Source organism: Ochotona princeps, chromosome 1 (genome assembly GCF_030435755.1).
Source record: "Ochotona princeps isolate mOchPri1 chromosome 1, mOchPri1.hap1, whole genome shotgun sequence".
Classification (NCBI taxonomy): Eukaryota; Metazoa; Chordata; class Mammalia; order Lagomorpha; family Ochotonidae; genus Ochotona; species Ochotona princeps.
Window position 1 is genome coordinate 159499476 of NC_080832.1, and position 17552 is coordinate 159517027.

A 17552-nucleotide genomic window follows, 5' to 3' on the forward strand; every position below is an offset into this window, starting at 1 on the left:
CTCGTTGATTTCCAAGGCTAAAAATGAACATCCTGTAAAGCATCCTTTGTAGTGAAACACAGACAAGTTTCATGCGGATGTTAGATGCATAAAATATGGGGCTAACTCACACATATCAATTTAAGTTGCCAGTTTGACCTCTCTCTCTCTCTCTTTTAAAGAAAATGACAGAATTCAATGTTCATGTTTGTCCACTTGTGTCAAGAGAATTTTAACAAAATATTTGAGTTTTGGAAATGTTTTCAAAATAAAAAGAAAGCTTAAACTATTTCCTTCTCAGAAGAAGCTGCTCCTCCTCAGGTCAGATTCCAACCAGATTCACTCAGGAAACCAGCAGAAGGTGTATTTGTGTGTGTGTTGGTCTGGCTCCTGTTGCTATAACAAAATACCCGTGACTGGGTCATTTAGGAAGAACAGAAGCTCCTTTGGCGTCCAGCTCTGGAGGCTGAGAACTTGGAGTGCCTGCCGACACCCACATGAGACTGAATGCCTTCGTAGCACTGTGCACAGAGCAAGTGACTCAGCTCTGGTTCCTGAGGTCACTCTGCTCTCAGCCTGTAGTTCTGATCACCTCCCACAGGCACCACCTCCAAATGCGATGGACATAAGGCTTTGAAAATTAAGTTTCCAACACATCAGTTCTGAGTGACAGATGCCTACCTGTTACAGCAGCGTTACTTCTTCTCTGGGTTGATTCATGCTCTGATTGAAGCCATGGGCAGCATGACCAATGAAATCGTACCAATAGTTATTTTTATGCCATTTCTTCAATTGATGTTAGTGAAGTCTCCAGATTAGACCTTTTAAAAGTGCTATATAAAATCTGTGAAAGAAGTTGAATAAAGGAACAATCTTTATAAAATCAATGTCGCATTCAGAGAGAGTATTATTCCAGTTCATCGATGACTGGCGGATTCATCTCGTTAGGTTGTTGAGGTAATGTGCCAGTGTACTTAGACACCTTCAAAGTAATGATGTGATGGTTGAAAGGATGCTCAAGTTTAGAATGGATGACTCTCCTTGTGTACAACAGAAGGCAGGGAGTAACTGCCAGTGTTATAAAGCATCAGTGACTTTCCTGTAAAAACACAGCTGCAGGTAAAAAAAAAGAGAGAGAGAGAAAATGTCAGTTTTCAGATACCAGAATAATTTAATCAGTGCCTTAGCTTTGGGTGGGTTACTGAATTATTTATTTACATCCTCTTAAATCTGTGGCAAAGTGTTTGCTGTGAGATTAAGAAGTTTCCTGGTATCGATGAAATTCCGTACAAACCTCGAACTTCCCTCGGTCATCATTTTGGTCAGAGTTTAACTCTGTTAAGCTCTAAGATAAAATTTGGTAGAATTTTTATGACGTTGTTATTTTGTGTCTTAGTAAAAATCAGTCCTTAATCTCCAAGTAATCCCATCTAGAGTTTCTTTCGGATTCTATTGGTTTTCTGTCAAAAAGAACTCAACAGAAAATAAGATTTCTCGTTAGCCTACATCAGATTAATTAACTAAAACCCATGGGAAGTCCTGAAACTTTTTTTTATAAGATAAAGACTTTTTGCTGCTAGATATTTAGAGAGAGATTATTAGTTTTGTCTCAAGTACATCTAGTATCCCATTTTATTGATTGTATATAGAAGTGTGCATCAAAGTGATGAAAAGGACAAATTTGTCTATGAACCCATCAATGTAATAGAAACAATCAAGTCCTACCAGATAGGAGAGGAAGGCGTGCTATTGTTAAACAAATGAGGGCACGATCAGGGAGAGAACAGAGTTGGGGTTGACATCTGATGTTGGGTGCTTCGTAGTTCAAAATGTAATATAAATTATATACAAAAATTATCATTTTTTTAAAATCTGGGATCATGTTGCCCTGTTTCAATTTAGGAGATGGAGAATCCATTTTGATACGACTTTCGGAGGACTTTTAGGTACGGAAGGCAAACACATTTATACTTCACCCCTTTGGGTTACCAGAATTACTCAGGCATAGGAAGTAGCTTCCTGTTTAGCAGATAGGAATTTAAGGACGTACTTCTTCTGTTCGCGGAGGATTCTAGGTCCAGCGAGCGCGTGATCATTTTTCTGCCTTGCGGGACCGCAGGCAAAGGCCCTGCAGCAATTATCCACTCAGCAGCACTCTGCTGGTTTGTAAGTTAGAGTGCCTGGTAATTTACCACGAGGGAGGGCCTTAGGGGAAGAAAGAATATGGCTCAATTAATTAGAACTTGTTAGCAAACTTCAACTATTACCCTATTTAGATTTTCAAATCACTGATAGATCAAATACCCACAAGATTTGGAGAGGAAGTTAGAATAAGCAGGAAAGGAAACTAATTTGTCCAACATGGTACTTGTTCTTAAATTTGTGTTAGCAGTAGGGCAGCCTAATCTTCATAGATTATTCTTTCTATAAAGAAGAAAAAGGAAATGGAGTAAAATTTCTCTACTGTTTTACCCATGTTCTTTTTTTTAAAAGATTGATTTATTTTTATTGGAAAGTCAGATATACAGAGAGGAGGTGATCAGAGACGAAGCTACTCCGTCCGATGATTCACTCCCCAGGTGCCTGCAACAGCCAGAGCTGAGCTGATCTGAAGCCAGGAGCCAGGAGCATCTGCTGGGTTGCTCATGCAGGTGCAGGATCCCAAGGCTTTGGGCTGTGCTCCCCTGCTTTCCCAGGGCACAAGGAGGGACCTGGATGGGAAGTGGTGCTGCTGGGACACGAACCAGCGCCCATGTGTGATCCTGGTAAGTGCAAGGCAAGGACTTTAGCTGCTAGGCTACCATGCTGGGTCCCTCATATTCTCAAGTTGGGTTTCTCTATAAAGGATGATTATTGGATGTTTACATAGGAATTGCTTCAAAACTGTAAGGTTAGTTAATTAGTTGTTGAGAGTTACCTGCAGTTTTATTATGGGCTTTCTCAGCTATTCATTATACTTTTTTAACTTGTCAGTCTTGTTTAGAAAAGTTGGTGGCTGTTTTATGATTTTCTGGTTATTTATTGAGAACTGATCCAAATGACACCATTGTTTCTGAAAGTTCTTCAGTTACGTACATTTTAAAAGATTTTTAGCTCACATTTCTTTTGCTTTTATCATTGGCAAACTACTTGGGCTAATATATCTAAAAAAGATGTTGGGCAATCATATTGATAACCCCCATCCAAGCCATGGTTTGTATTTCTGTCATTAGGTTCGACTTATTAGCTCAGGTCTTTATTGTTTGCCTTTTGAGACTTAGTGTAATGATGATGATGTGAAATAACTACTTTCTAAATTATTAAGCAGTGTTCTTGTATCTTTAGTTTCACTTGATTTAAAAATTCTTTGTACATCAACCTTATTAAATAGTCATTGGGGGGCTGGCATTTCTGTGGAGCAGGTAAAGCTATTGCATGTAAGTAGGGCATCCCATATGGGCACCTGTTTGTGGCCTGGCTGCTCCACTTTGATCCAGCTCCTGCTAATGGGGGACGGAGATGGCCCACGCACACCTGTGCCAGAGACCTATATGACACTCCTGATTTTTAGCTCTGGTCTGGCTCAGCTCTGGCCGTGTGGTCACTTTGGGAGTGAGGCAGCAGAAGGAAGATCTCTGTCTCTTCTCTGGTTTATAAAGTGCATAAGAATCAAATTTAATTTTTGTTCTCCAGTCTTGAGGCTTTTAAATGGATTTTTAGGAGAATGCCCTTTTTGCAAATTTTGTTGTGTGGTTGAAATCATGGAACATGATTTGCTTAGTTATTGCACTCACATAGAAGATTAGTGTGTGTTTCATTTGTGGTACCTTATGGAAAATGTAGAGATGATTGATAAAATGAAACAGGTGAATTCCCAGAAAAGGACAAGAATGAGGCCAGTGAAAGCCTCCTGAGGAACAAATAGACACATTCAGATTTCCTTCCCCTTGTGCTAATGTAGTTGGTTTGAAAGGAAGTGATTTCCTCATTGAGTTAAGATACTGCGATGATTTGTGCTAACCTGCCTCTGGTGGGCAATTTCATTCTGACTCATATAGCCCCTAAGGAGCTGCATGGTTGTACGCTGGAGGGTTTCCTGACCAAAGTTCATATATGGTGTAATTTAAATAAAGTCCCTGATTCTATTCTGTGCTGCTCTGAGTTAAATGATAAGATATTCTGAAATGTGAGGAAGGGCAGAAGGCGAGAGGATGTGTTTCCCTCTGTTCAGCAAAGGAAAGAAAAAAGTAATGGAAATGCATGAACTTATATTGGTTGCAAGCATTACATGGTTAAGAAAGCAAAAAGAAAATATGAAGGAAGTTGGAAGCAAAAGTAGAGTATCAAGGGCATTGACAGGACCAAATCACTGATCTGTTCATGTAGGTGTCATGTGTGATTACAGCAATGTAGACCGTGTTTCAACATGTGTGTGTGCGTGCATGTGGCTATCATGTTATTAATCAGGATGTCATCAGCAGTTAAATATCAGCCATTTTAAGACCCATTGCATTTGTATTGCTAACTGCCCTACTTTGAATTTCTCAGTGGGTCTGTTCATTTTCCTTTGAGATGATTTTAGATATATCCAAAAGCATAGTGTGGATGATTAAGACACTTTTAGGAATTTATCCCATTATCAGTCTAGCTTCTGGTAATATATACCTTGTCCTAAAACCACCCATTTTTATTATTAAATCCTAATATCACTCTGAAATGTGAGCAAAGGCAGTGAGCGTTAGGGCAAGGGGCCACTGTTGTCCTGATTTGTAACGGATTCTGTGCACTTAACCATCCCGACTCTGCCTGCCATGTCTCCGGGACTAGAATCTTAGGGCAAGCTACACCAGTAGGAAGGAATAAGGATTTCAATACTTGACAGTGAGCGCTTTTCAACTCGCAGGCTGAGGCAGCAAGCAATTGGAAAAATAAATCACAGGTTATGGTGATTCCTTTATAATTCCGCTATCTCAATTGTCTTCAGAGCACAGTGTTTTAATGCTGGGTGACATAGTGACATTCACTGTTTGAAATAAAGGAAGTGGCTCTCCTGCCCTGGTAGGGCCCGAGTCATCACAGTTTGGAGCTGTTTTTCTTACACTACTTATCATCCTAAATTCAACTGTGAAATATATACAAATATCGCATTTATTTTTTCACTGACTGAATGTAAGCTCTTTGGGAGAAGTTTTTTGAATATTTGGTTTTACTGATATGGTCACATAATTAGGAAATCCGTGTGTACTGAGTGAACAAATGGATGTTAGAACTCAGACCATCAGGACATGACCGTGTGACAGTGTACTGAGGATACCACTGTACGGCAGTGCACTAAGAGCTGGAGCCAAAAGACAAAGGAAAAGGAACAGATAGGAATGAGAGGTGTTGAGATATGAACTGATAATTATTGCTTTTTCAATCTGGCAAGTGGAAATAGGTGGGCATTACGGCAGGTTTTCATGAGAGACCGATGACTGAATTCATAGTGTGAGCACTCCTGGGCGCCATTTTCTTTGTTGGCATTGAATCGCTTCCTTGACCGAAGAAATGGCTCTGCCCTCACAGAGCTTCTGTTTCTGCGGAGGAGGCAGACAACAAGAGAGATGCAAAACTCACATGCAAAATAGCAATCCCATAAAGTAACAATATATAGAGAGTTCATTCATGTTATAAAGCTACATAAATTGCATACAGCTGTAGCATAATACAGAACTTGGGGATGTTTAAAGACAACCAGAACTGAAACTGTGAGAACTCGCCTCTTTGGGCCTGATGTCTGAAAATTCTCCCAATAAAATGCTCTGGGCAGTGTCTCAGGATGGGAAATTCAAAATGAATCACTCCAGCAGTGGCATCGATCCCGTGCATGTATTCATCCACCCACATGGAAGTGTGCAGGGAGCAATTTGTACTGACCTCCAGGGCGCCCTTCTCCCAGTGGTGCGCAAAGGCACCAGGCTGCTGCGGGAGACCGAGCAGGCCGGGAGGTTTCTGATTTGTATGCTGCTGGGCAAGTCCCAGCATCTCAACGGAGAACAAATCAAAATGGTTTGAGAACCCACAAACACATATGCTTTCCTAAAGTTTTGGTTAAATAAAATGACTTGAACTTGATTCCGTTTCCAAGGTTTTAGTGGATAAGTGCACTAAGCAGCTATTTCAGGAAGTGAACAATTATTTTGAAGGCTTAATTTACTTATTTAAAGGCAAAGTTATAGAAAGAGGGGGAGAGATAGGAAAAATAAATATCTTCTGTCCACTGGTTCACTTCCCAAAAGGATCAGGTCAGGGGCCAGGAGCCTCTTCCGGGTCTCCCATGTGGTGGGTGCAGGGACCCAGGAACTTGGGCATTCTCTTATCATCGTGTTAAGTGCATCAGCAAGAAACTGGATCCAGTTCTGGGATTCACAGGTGGTGGCCTTACTTGCTGTGTCACAATGCTCGCCCTAGCTATCTGAGTTTTACAGCGGTTTAGAGAATCATGCAGTAAGTAGGTACCAGTAACGGATTGATGATTTGTGGACGACAATATGAAAAAGGGATAAGCTACTGTCTGCCTTAAAAGAGGTGAACTGTTTTGCTTGCAAAGGGAGGAGTGTATTTGGTAGAGGAAACCAAAAACACTCCATTACAGTGAACGAAGCAGAAAGGTTGCCTTACTAAAGCACATGAGACTTTGAGTACCTCCTGCCAGGATTCATAGCATCCCAGTGGTTGTTGACAGATAAAGTAACAAAAATGAAACTCATTTAGGTTTTCCTTTATTGAGGCTGCCAGGTAAAGCAGATTTTCAGTTCTTGTACTTGCTGTGTTGACAGAATAGAGACTGACAGCAAAAATGTGCCAATCCAGAAATAGAAATTAAACCAGGTTCACATCAAAATCTCATTTAGGCTTAGAAAAGGAGCTGCTGTTTGGATTACTTTTGATCCCAAGCAGATACACAGTGGAGGATTTCAGCATACCTGGCGTGTGTTAACCCTTCCCTGTGGCTGTGCTTTCAAAGTTGCTGCTCTGTGCTATGCTCTACGTTTTATCTATCTATCTATCTATCTATCTATCTATCTATCTATCTATCTATCTATCTTATTTAATTTTGCAGTATTTGAGGCAACTTCATTTATTGTTAGACTGGGTTCTGTTTTGCTGAAATCAAATTGCGGTCAACAGATGCGTACGTATCAGACTGCAGGAACTTCCAAATCAGATTTGGAAAATTGATAGCAGATTTTTTTTCTCTCTCTCTCACAGAGCCATACCCAAGGCTACACTTTGGCTATCAAAATAAGGACAGAATAGATGAAAACTGGGAAGTGAGTGATCTTGATTTGTGATGTTGAGGTTTTTGCTTGCATTAAGTAAAATTTCTGGGTTAATAATCTGTGTCTTCCATTTCTGCTGTTTAACTTGATTGTCAAATGACACGTGAGCCGCACAAGCTCAGTCCTTTCTCTGCTTCTTCTCTCCCTTACTCTTCCCCCTTTTCTTTCTTTCTTTCTTTCTTTCTTTCTTTCTTTCTTTCTTCCTTTCTTTCTTTCTTTCTTTCTTTCTTTCTTTCTTTCTTTCTTTCTTTCTTTCCTTCCTTCCTTCCTTCCTTCCTTCCTTCCTTCCTTCCTTCTCTCCTTCCTTCCCTCCCTCTCTCCTCCCTCTTTACACCCTTCCTTCCTTTGTTTTTACGTTCCTTTTGATTCACCTGAAAGATAAGTTTCTACAGAAATTCTAAACCCAACAACATGACTCACTTAATGAAGTACAGAGTAAATAGCATTGCCAGTGAATTCAGTATGTCATCAGAACCCAATGAGGTTTGTTTTTTGAGTGTATCCTAAAAATAGTTTGGCTAAGGTTTTTTTTTTTTTTTGGTTATTATGCTAAAGTCTGCATTTGATCATTTTCTCATTAACTTTTTAGCAACCGAACGATAGCGTGAACTTGTTTCTCCAGTGGCCTTTTCTGACCTCTTGCAAGATGATAATTATAAAAAAGGGAGGTCTGGAAGACTCGCAAAGAATTTTAAGCTTATGAAGCAGCCGAAATGGTCCTCCGTGCCGGTGTCGATTTCAAAATTAACATTTTGGTTCATGTGCCTCTAATAATCAGTGACCCTTCCCTCATGTACTTTGCACAGGAAATGAATACAGCAGAAATTACTTTGACCCACTGATGGATGAGGAAATAAACCCAAGGCAGTGTGGGATGGAGGTCAGCAGAGAGGGTGAGCTAGAATTAAGTATGTAATTTTTGTGTCAGAATATTCTTTTCCATTCATGAAAATGAGGTGACAAAGATCACACACGCAGTTCCACTTAGGTTTTTGCAGCTTACATTCTAAATGGTTCAGTTGTAACCACTAACAACACGATGGGCAGTGAAGGTAATTTTTGAGCAAGGACAGCGAGCTGCTCAGATGAAAGAAACAGCGCTCCACTTTCATCTGATGTCACTGTCAGCAGTTGGGTGCTGGGATAAGGTTTGGGTTGCACATTTTGGGGGATGCTCCAGAGGTCTGTTTGCTATCCTCTCTCCTCACCCCAGCTCACTTCTGTTTTAATATCTATTTTCTTTTTACTCCACTGCTGCCATGCAGCTTACAATATACGTATAAATGCACACAGCTGTGGAGTGGTCCAGGATGATGGTGAAGCTGAGACCTCCAGTAAAAGAAAGCAATCTATAAGGCACAGGGGGCCCATGTAATCACTGAGCTTCCTGGAAGGCAAGGCATAAAGGGAAATACAATAGACAGGTCATTTTCAGAGTCTAGTAGAAATTTTACTTTCTTTAGCATCATCCCATACTTTATTTTTTGCCCTGTATTCTGGAACAGAAATGACATAGCAAGAAGCTTTGAAAATACTGAACAGTTCTTTTACCGATAGCTCCTGGTATGTACTGCTCGTTGAGTGGAGAATTCCTTTTTCAGTACTGCTGCCAAGTGCACCTGCAACATTTGTTATTTTACAGATGGCCTGAAATATGCAACGTTGTTAGCTTGTGGATTTGTTGAAGCTCTCCAAGGAGGCATGACCAGTAAGAGGCTTCTGTGACATCTCCACATTACACATGTATTATGTCTTACGTGTATGTGTGAAAGAGAGTGGTTTCAAGTAACCGTCTTACTCAGTTCTCAGTTTTGGGGACTGACCATGCTACGTATTCTTTGCAGGGCAGATGAGAATGCAGGAAATTCAGATGAATTTGAAGTAAGAATTGATGGATTGACTTTGATCTTGAATGCTGCAAGGCTGCAGAGGTGTGAGCAGTAGTGAGGCTAATTCTTGTTTGTTGGGGAATGTTTAGTGCTTTCAGTTAAGGCACTTAACTGATTGTAAGAGGCTCCCTGTATTACAGAAGGCAATCTACTTTATTTCGAATCTGCTAGTAAATATTAAATTTGGCTTTTTGAATGTTGCTATTATCTGAAAGATATCTTCACAGTAATCAGACCATGCTTGATGATACATCTGGGAACTGTAGCCAGGTTGGCTTGATGTGAAGCATGAAATATTCCAGGTTGTACTTAATGAGAGTTTGGAAGAATTGTCTTCCTTTCTGTTGTTTGTAAAAGTTTGTGTAGGATTGAGCTAAGTTCCTCTTGAAACATTTGATAGAATTCAGCAGTGAAGGCATCAGATATATGCCTTTTCTTGGTTGAGAGGACTTTAATTACAATTCAATCTCAGTCCATGTTATAGGTTTATTTAGATTATTAATTGCTTCTTGACTCAATTTGGTGGATTGTATGTGTCCAAAAAATATATTCATCTTTTCTAGGTCTCCTGATCTGTTTGCATATAGTTGCTTGTAATAGTTCCTAATAATTTTCTGTGTGTCTGAGGTATCTGTTGTTATATCTCCTTTCTCACCTCTAATGTTGTTGATGCACACCTTCTCCCTACCTTTTTTTTTAAAAAGATTCATTTATTTTTATTACGAAGTCAGATATACAGAGAAGAGGAGAGACAGAGAGGAAGATCTTCCGTCCGATGATTCACACCCCAAGTGAGCGCAATGGCCGGGGCTGTGCCAATCCGAAGCCGGGAACCTGGAACCTCCTCCGGGTCTCCCTTGCGGGTGCAGGGTCCCAAATCTTTGGGCCGTCCTCGACTGCTTTCCCAGGCCACAAGCAGGGAGCTGGATGGGAATTGGAGCTGCCGGGATTAGAACCGGTGCCCATATAGGATCCCGGCATGTTCAAGGCGAGGACTTTAGGCTAGGGCATGCCGCCGGGCCCTTCTCCCTACCTTTTTTGTTGGGTTAGTGGGAAGTCTATTTTGTTGATTTTCTCAAAGAGCCTGCTCCTTGATTCATTGATCTTATTATAGTTCTTTTGATCTCTATCTGGTATATTTCCTTCTTTATTTTGGTTATTTATTTTTTCCTACTAATCTTGGGATTGCTTTGTTGTTGCTTTTCTATTTCTTTAAACTGTAAGGTTAACTCATTTACTTGATACATTTCTAGTTTCTTAACATAAGCATTGATTGAGATGAACTTTGCCTTGACTGTGTCCCTTAAATTTTGATATATTGTATTGATGCTGTCCTTTGTTTCATGCAATTTTTAGATTTCCCCTTTGATTTCCTTTATAAATCATTGCTGATTTGGTAACATATTATTCAGTCTCCATGTGTTTGCAAGTCTTCCTTGGTGTTTTGACTTCTTGGTCTCTAGCTTCACTCTATGATGGTTTGAGAAGATGCATGGTGTAATTGCAATTTTTATTTTTAAATTTGCAGAGGCTTTTTTATGTCCTATGACATGGTCAATTCTGGAGAAGTTTCTATGTACTCCATGGTGTATTGCTCAGCCATTAAAGAGACTAAAATTAAACCACTTGCAACTAGGTGGTCCCAACTAGAGACTATTATGCTCGGTGAAGTAAATCAATCTCCAAGGTATAAATACCTTATGTTCTCTCTGACATAAGGCAGTCTTCACTCAAATTGTAAGATCAATAACCATTTCCATACTATTTTTGCTGCATCCTGTGTGTTTCGATGTTTTGATTTGATTTTCAGTTCTTCCAAATAGTTTGTTTTCTCTTGTCGAATTCATTGCTGGCTCACGGATTACATGATGGCATCATTTTACCCAAGAAGTTTTCGTGTTTTCTTTTCATCACCCATGCATTGGTTCAGTGGTGTGCTTTATCAACTCCATGGTGCTGTAATTTTGTTGTTGTGATAGTTGTTTTAACTTCATACCTGTTGTTGACATTATTTCTTGGCTTCTCATTTAAGCACATATGGTAGAGACTACCAAATCCCAATGTGAAGATACAATACAATATGCATCCCTACTTCCAAATCAATGATGGACTCCCAACGAAACTGTTGGACATATCTAGACAATGGAATGCCGGACTGTCTCATATTATCTGTTCCAGCAATGTCAGGGCACACTTAAATAACAGACTGATAGACTTATGACTGCTTATGAAGGACTATACTATTGTAACAATTTGGGGAAAATCAGTCAGAGGGTGGGAATTTGGTGGGGAGAAGAGTGGGGAAATCTCAGACCCTATGGCATTGTAGCATAAAATTCAAAATTCAAAATAAAAATTAAAAAATATTATTCATTCATTCACAATATGAGGAAGTTTCAGAGTTCATGTAAATAAAACTAAAAGATAAAAGAGCATCTATTTATTGAAATCCATGCATATTTTTTACAATACGCATTTCCATGAACTTTCTGAAGACCCTAGGTATAAACAAACTTTAAAAAGTAAAACCAGTGGGCCCAGCGGCGTGGCCTAGCGGCTAAAGTCCTCGCCTTGAAAGCCCCGGGATCCCATATGGGCGCCGGTTCTGATCCCGGTAGCTCCACTTCCCATCCAGCTCCCTGCTTGTGGCCTGGGAAAGCAGGAGAGGACGGCCCAAGGCTTTGGGACCCTGCACCCGCGTGGGAGACCCGGAGGAGGTTCCTGGTCCTGGCATCGGATTGGCGTGTACCGGCCCGTTGCGGCTCACTTGGGGAGTGAAACATCGGATGGAAGATCTTCCTCTCTGTCTCTCCTCCTCTGTATATCCGGCTTTCCAATAATAATAAAATCTTTTAAAAAAAAAAAGTAAAACCAATGTTATTAATGATTGTATATATTTGTAGACCACCATGTGAAATTTTATTATTTCATCAGAGGCATTGGACTGTAAGTATCCTTAGGAGCTGACAGTGCTTGGCTTAATAGATGATGTTCAATGTCACGTAATTAACAATATCCATCCAGTCCCACACTGTTGTCTCTGAACAGCTCCGCCAACCACACTCAGTCTCAAGCAAACACTGGCTTCTGCCTGGGATTGCTGAGTTGCTTTGGTCCTCACACAGGCCCATTTCTTTCAGTGGTTGCTCCACACGTCATCAGGAGTGGGTGTCTTCAAAATCCAACCAAATATTGTCCCTTCCATATAAAAGCCTTTGCATTGCTGCCATTGCTTTCAGAGGAAAGAGCATGCATTGCTTAATGAGGGGATGCTTCGTGAGATATGTGCCAGGCAATTTTGTCATCATGTAAACATCATAGTGTGTGCTCACACAAGTCTAGCTAGTATAGCCTGTGACATACTTAGATTGTAAGGGACCTCTGTGAGTGTGTGTGTGTGTGTGTGTGTGTGTGTGTGTACACACTGTCTGTCATTGAACTAAACGTTGGTATGTGGTGAGTGACTATGTTTTCCTACCTTAACTCAGGCTCATCTGCACATGGAGACAAGCAAAGATCATGTCTGCATTGTTCACCAATGCATTTTTTTGATTTGTTCTTTGAGTCTAGTCTAGAAGTTGGTATATAACGAATGCTCAACAAATATTTATTGACTTCAATAATAAATTCATAAATGTTTTGGTCTGATATCTGCAGGTATCAGTGGTCATTATTTACTACTGACAGTCCAAGCAATGCAAAACTTTCCAGATTAGACATAATTATTTCCACTTGAATATTTGAGAGGGAGAGAAAATCACATATGGGCTTCACTCCCGAAATGCCTGCAAAAGCCAGGAACAGGTCAGGTTTGAGCTAGGAAGCAATGAAGTTATGGTCTCCCATGTGATTGGTCAGGACCTAAGTCCTCGAGGCATCCCCTCTACCTCCTGGCATGTACATCGACAGGAAGCTTTAAGAATGGTGCCTGGAGGCACAGCCTGACACTTGGTGTGTGGCATGGGCTTCCCAGTAGTGCTTTAATGGTTAAACAGAATCCCTGCCCCTCAACCCCATTTTGGTGATGATGATGAAACAGGCTTTTAAGATCATAGAGAACTGGTAAGTGTGACGGAACTCAAGCTATCACTAGGTTTGGCACTGTCCTTTATCTCTCCCCTCAGGAGTCATTTTGGATATGTTGGCTTTCTCCACTTTTCCCTTTGAGGAAAGAACTTCTGCAAGGGAAGAAGCACTTTACTCAATTTCATTTGAATTTAAAGGGGACACTGTCTTGTCTGTTCGACCCTCCAAGATTCAGCTGCACACTAGGTCTGCCTACTCAAGGAACTAGTCTCTACAGCAGCCAGCAACCCTTAGGTCCCTTCATTCAGGTTTCTCTTTGACAATACTAGAAAAGGTTTTTAGGAAGTCCTCACTGCATGGTAAAAGCAAAAATATCAGTTCAGAATGTCATAATTTAAATTGACAAATCATGCATGTTATAGAATTACTGAGTTGTTAAGAACAAGCAAGCAAGCCAATGGAGATGGCGACCTTTGGTGCCAGGCATGATCCTAGGTGCTTTGTGCACACTTTCTTGCTAACACTCACATCCATTCTATTTCATGGACAAGGAGATAAGAGCTTTGAATCCCTAAGAAACAACTTACAACCGAGTTTGAGACAGTAATAAATTGTGATGCTTCATGGCTGAAAAGTATGGTCTGTACTGAATGTGAAGTCTGCTGCCTGTCTTCTCGGAAGGGGAACCACACATCCACCTGCTCTTTCTGCAGAAAATCCCCGTTCCATACAACTGAAGTTGCTTGCTCTCAAATGTTATGAGCTGTGTGTAAGCTTGATGAATTTTAGCTGTCCCACTAAGAGTAAAGGGCTGTGCAATGCTGAAATAAAAACGTGCTTCTGTATGGTTTGATCTTCAACCTGTGTTCTGGGAGTAGCCCTTCTCCCCTGCCCTGAACGCAAAGGTGGGAGATCTGGGCATTTGGCAGAGAGCGAGCATGTGTGAGCCCAGTGCTACTTAATGAGTCATCTGACGTGAGCGATGGGCAGAACCACCCAATTCATAGGCTTTTTCTTTTCTTCTTTATCTTAAATCCCTCAAGGAGGGAAATTACATTTTTTGTGTCTTCAGTGTTTTAAATTCATAGACTTTTTAGGCCAAACAATCAAATACCCCGTTTTCCCCAGAAGCCTACCAATTGCTGTTTAGTCACTCTGAGACTGGAAGCATTTTACTAGATCAGCTTTTGCTTTTCCCCCAACACTAGTGTTCAAGGGATGTCAGGTATGGTCAGAGAAGACTTAAAAGTTTCAAGAACTTTTAACTTGGGTAATGTAGATCTTAGAGGTTTTTCTGGAATCTTTGGTGGCGTTCTGCAGTTGGACCAACCGAAACACGTAATGCAATGAGCATGGAGATACAAGGATCAAATTAAAGCCAGCATAACAAAAGTGTAAGCGTAGTTAATTTAGTTTCCTTCTATGGGAAAGTTGTTTAATATATTGATGTATTAATATATTGACTAGAATCAGCACCTGACATGATACTGTATATGTATGATTCTATCTGGTAACATGACATGTACCTGCTGGGCTTTAAACCCTCTTCCAGAACCACTTTTTTTTTTTTTAAGATTTATTTATCTTTATTGCAAAGTCTGATATATACAGAGAGGAGGAGAGACAGAGAGGAAGATCTTCCATCTGATGACTCCCTTCCCAAGTGATTGCAACGGCTGGTGCTGAGCCAAACCAAAGCCAGGAGCTAGGAGCTCTTTCAGGTTTCCCATGCAAGTGTAGGGTCCCAAGGCTTTGGGTTGTCCTTGACTGCTTTCCCAGGGCACAAGGAGGGAGCTGGATGGGAAGTGGGACTGCTGGGATTAGAACCGGCACCCTATGGGATACTGGTGCATTCATGGTGGGGACTTTAGTGGCTAGGCCACTGCACTGGGCTCCCAGAACCATGTTTTTATGCTTTATTTTTCATTTTGGAGAAGAGACAGATGATGATGTAGTCTTTTTACTTTCACAAAAGGGTTAAAAAGCAAGCTTTGTACTGAATATAATATTACAATAGCATACATAAAAGAATCCAGGACCACCTAAGTTTGTTGTTTCTTACATAAAGGCAACACAAAAAATATGATGTATGGAGAGGAGCTAATGGAAAACACTCATTCATTTTGATCAAACACTTACATATTCTATTGTGTATTTGACAAATCATAATGGCTTGGCCTGAAATTATTCTTTAGTAATAGATGTCATAATCAATTGAATGTGAAATCTTTTTCATTGGAGAAGTATCCTATTATGCAAGTCTTGCAATATACATTTAAAAATATCATTATTCCGAGTATCATTGATTTATCATTTTTTTCAGAGCAAGGAATCACGTTGGGTAGAAGTTGTATCTATGACCCATAATATTATGAAATAGCCATTATGGCTAGTAATTTTTCTTTGTAATTACATTTGCATATCTATAAATTGGCTGATGAGAAATTTATCATTCATATGTTCTGTTAATATCTCCACAAGGTGATGACACAATTCTTTATAATCGATTAATGAAGCTGTTTGATGGGAACGAACAAGGAGAGCCCCAAGGTAAGAGAGAGATTATTTTTAATCTTTAATATTGGCATTGAGTGTGATTTGACTGATACTTTTTATTTTATTTTTTTTTTTTGCAAAAACTAACTTGTCTTTTCTAATTATAACCATTCATTGATGCTCTGTGTGTGCTTTCAATGGTTGCAAATATTTAAATGTAGCTAAAGTTTTGGGGAAAAGTAATTATGTCCCAATTTCTTATAATTGCATACCATTTATAACCCAAAATGACAAAAATTATTTAAGGCTTAGTACTGCAGATTCCTGTGATGACATATAGTATATTTGATTTTCCTAATATGTAAAGTAAAATATTACTGTTTTGAAAGATTGTGTCTTAGTTTTTAAACAGATTCCTTGGGGACATTGGAAGAGACTGTCTTGTTCTCAACTTAAGTCTGAGACTTCTCCTTAAGTAAGAAATTATTATGTGTATTACAGTAAGAATTTAATAATAATCTTTTAAAACTAGATTCTAAATCCTGTGTTGAACATGTATAAATGTAAGCCAGAAACATGTAATTTTTACCAAAGCATTAGGTGTAGCTTGTAATATGCACAAATATTGAAGTTCATACCAAATGATCACATGATCTTCCCCATAGTACTTAGTTCTTCTCAGTCATCTTATCTTCCTTATTAAACTAACTTCTTAAAGTGCTTAAAAGGAGAAATGCCTGATCATGTGGAGTACTCTATTGGTTGGTTACTGTTTTTTGTTGAATATAGTCGAATTCTGTTCAGTTTTCATGAACTTTTTGAATATCCATCATGTACATAGATTTGAAATTTTTGCACCAAAATAAATGCATCTTTCAATCCTATTTCCAACCAACTTTTTAAAAAAGTTAATCTTTCAAAAATGATTTTTTTCATGGCTTGGATGTTGTGGAATGGCAGGTTGAGCCATTGCTTGGGGTGCCTAAATTCCATATTGGAGTGCTTGTTTGAGTCCCAGCTACTACACTTCTGATCTGGCTGCTTAGTAATTCATCTTGGAATTATGATAACCCCTAATTTTGGCTCCTGTCATCCACTGGGGGATCAGATGGAGTTCCCAATCCCTGATTTTTGCTTGGTTCTTTTTCTTGCTATTGTGGTCATTTAGGGTGTGAGACAGTAGGTTGAAGATTCGCGCTCTCTCCACTAAGTTTCATTCTCTGTCTCTTTCTGTCAGGCAGATGAAAAGAAGAAAGTAAGATTTAAAGTTTTTTTTTAAAATTTTATTATAAAGACATAAGCACACACACACACATAAGAGAGAAGGAGAAAGAGAATGATAGAGAATAAGAGAGAGAGAGAGAGAAAGAATCTTCATTCTGATGGTTGACTCCCCAAATTTCCACAGCAGATAAGGCCATGCAAGGTCAAATCCAGAAGCCTAGGCTATCTGGGCCTCCCAATGTGGGTGTTAGGGATCCAAGCACTTGAGCTATCACCTACTACTTCCGAAGTGGCAGTGCAAATTTATACCAGGCACTCTGATGTGGAACAAGAGTGCCCCAGGTAGGGAGTTAAGCTATCACATCCAAGGCCCGCCCCTTATTAACTGAAGTATACTTGCAAATGGAAAAAAAATTGTGCTAGCCATTGTATAGTGCATTTTTATGCCTATTTTTTATCTTCTATTTTGGACAAACCGTTCAGCTTGGATTGTTTAAAATCAATCACCCAAGTCATGCATCTATAGATTATACCTAATAGACTTTTTATAGTATTTCATAAAATTGCATAAGTCTTGTAAAATTTATGAAATAGTCTCTTTATTATGAACTGCTTTGTATTTAATGATATCACAGGC

At 39.7% G+C, this 17552-nt stretch overlaps 1 protein-coding gene across 1 annotated transcript in view; it reads left to right on the plus strand.

Moving 5' to 3' along the window:
• The window catches only part of LOC101532567 (uncharacterized), a 253999-nt gene that overhangs the window by 12857 nt on the left and 223590 nt on the right, over positions 1 to 17552 (plus strand). Inside the window, exons 4-5 of the mRNA XM_058670437.1 lie at positions 8087 to 8173; positions 15677 to 15745. Coding sequence (XP_058526420.1) covers positions 8087 to 8173; positions 15677 to 15745 — 156 coding nt within the window. The remainder of the gene's footprint in view (positions 1 to 8086; positions 8174 to 15676; positions 15746 to 17552) is intronic.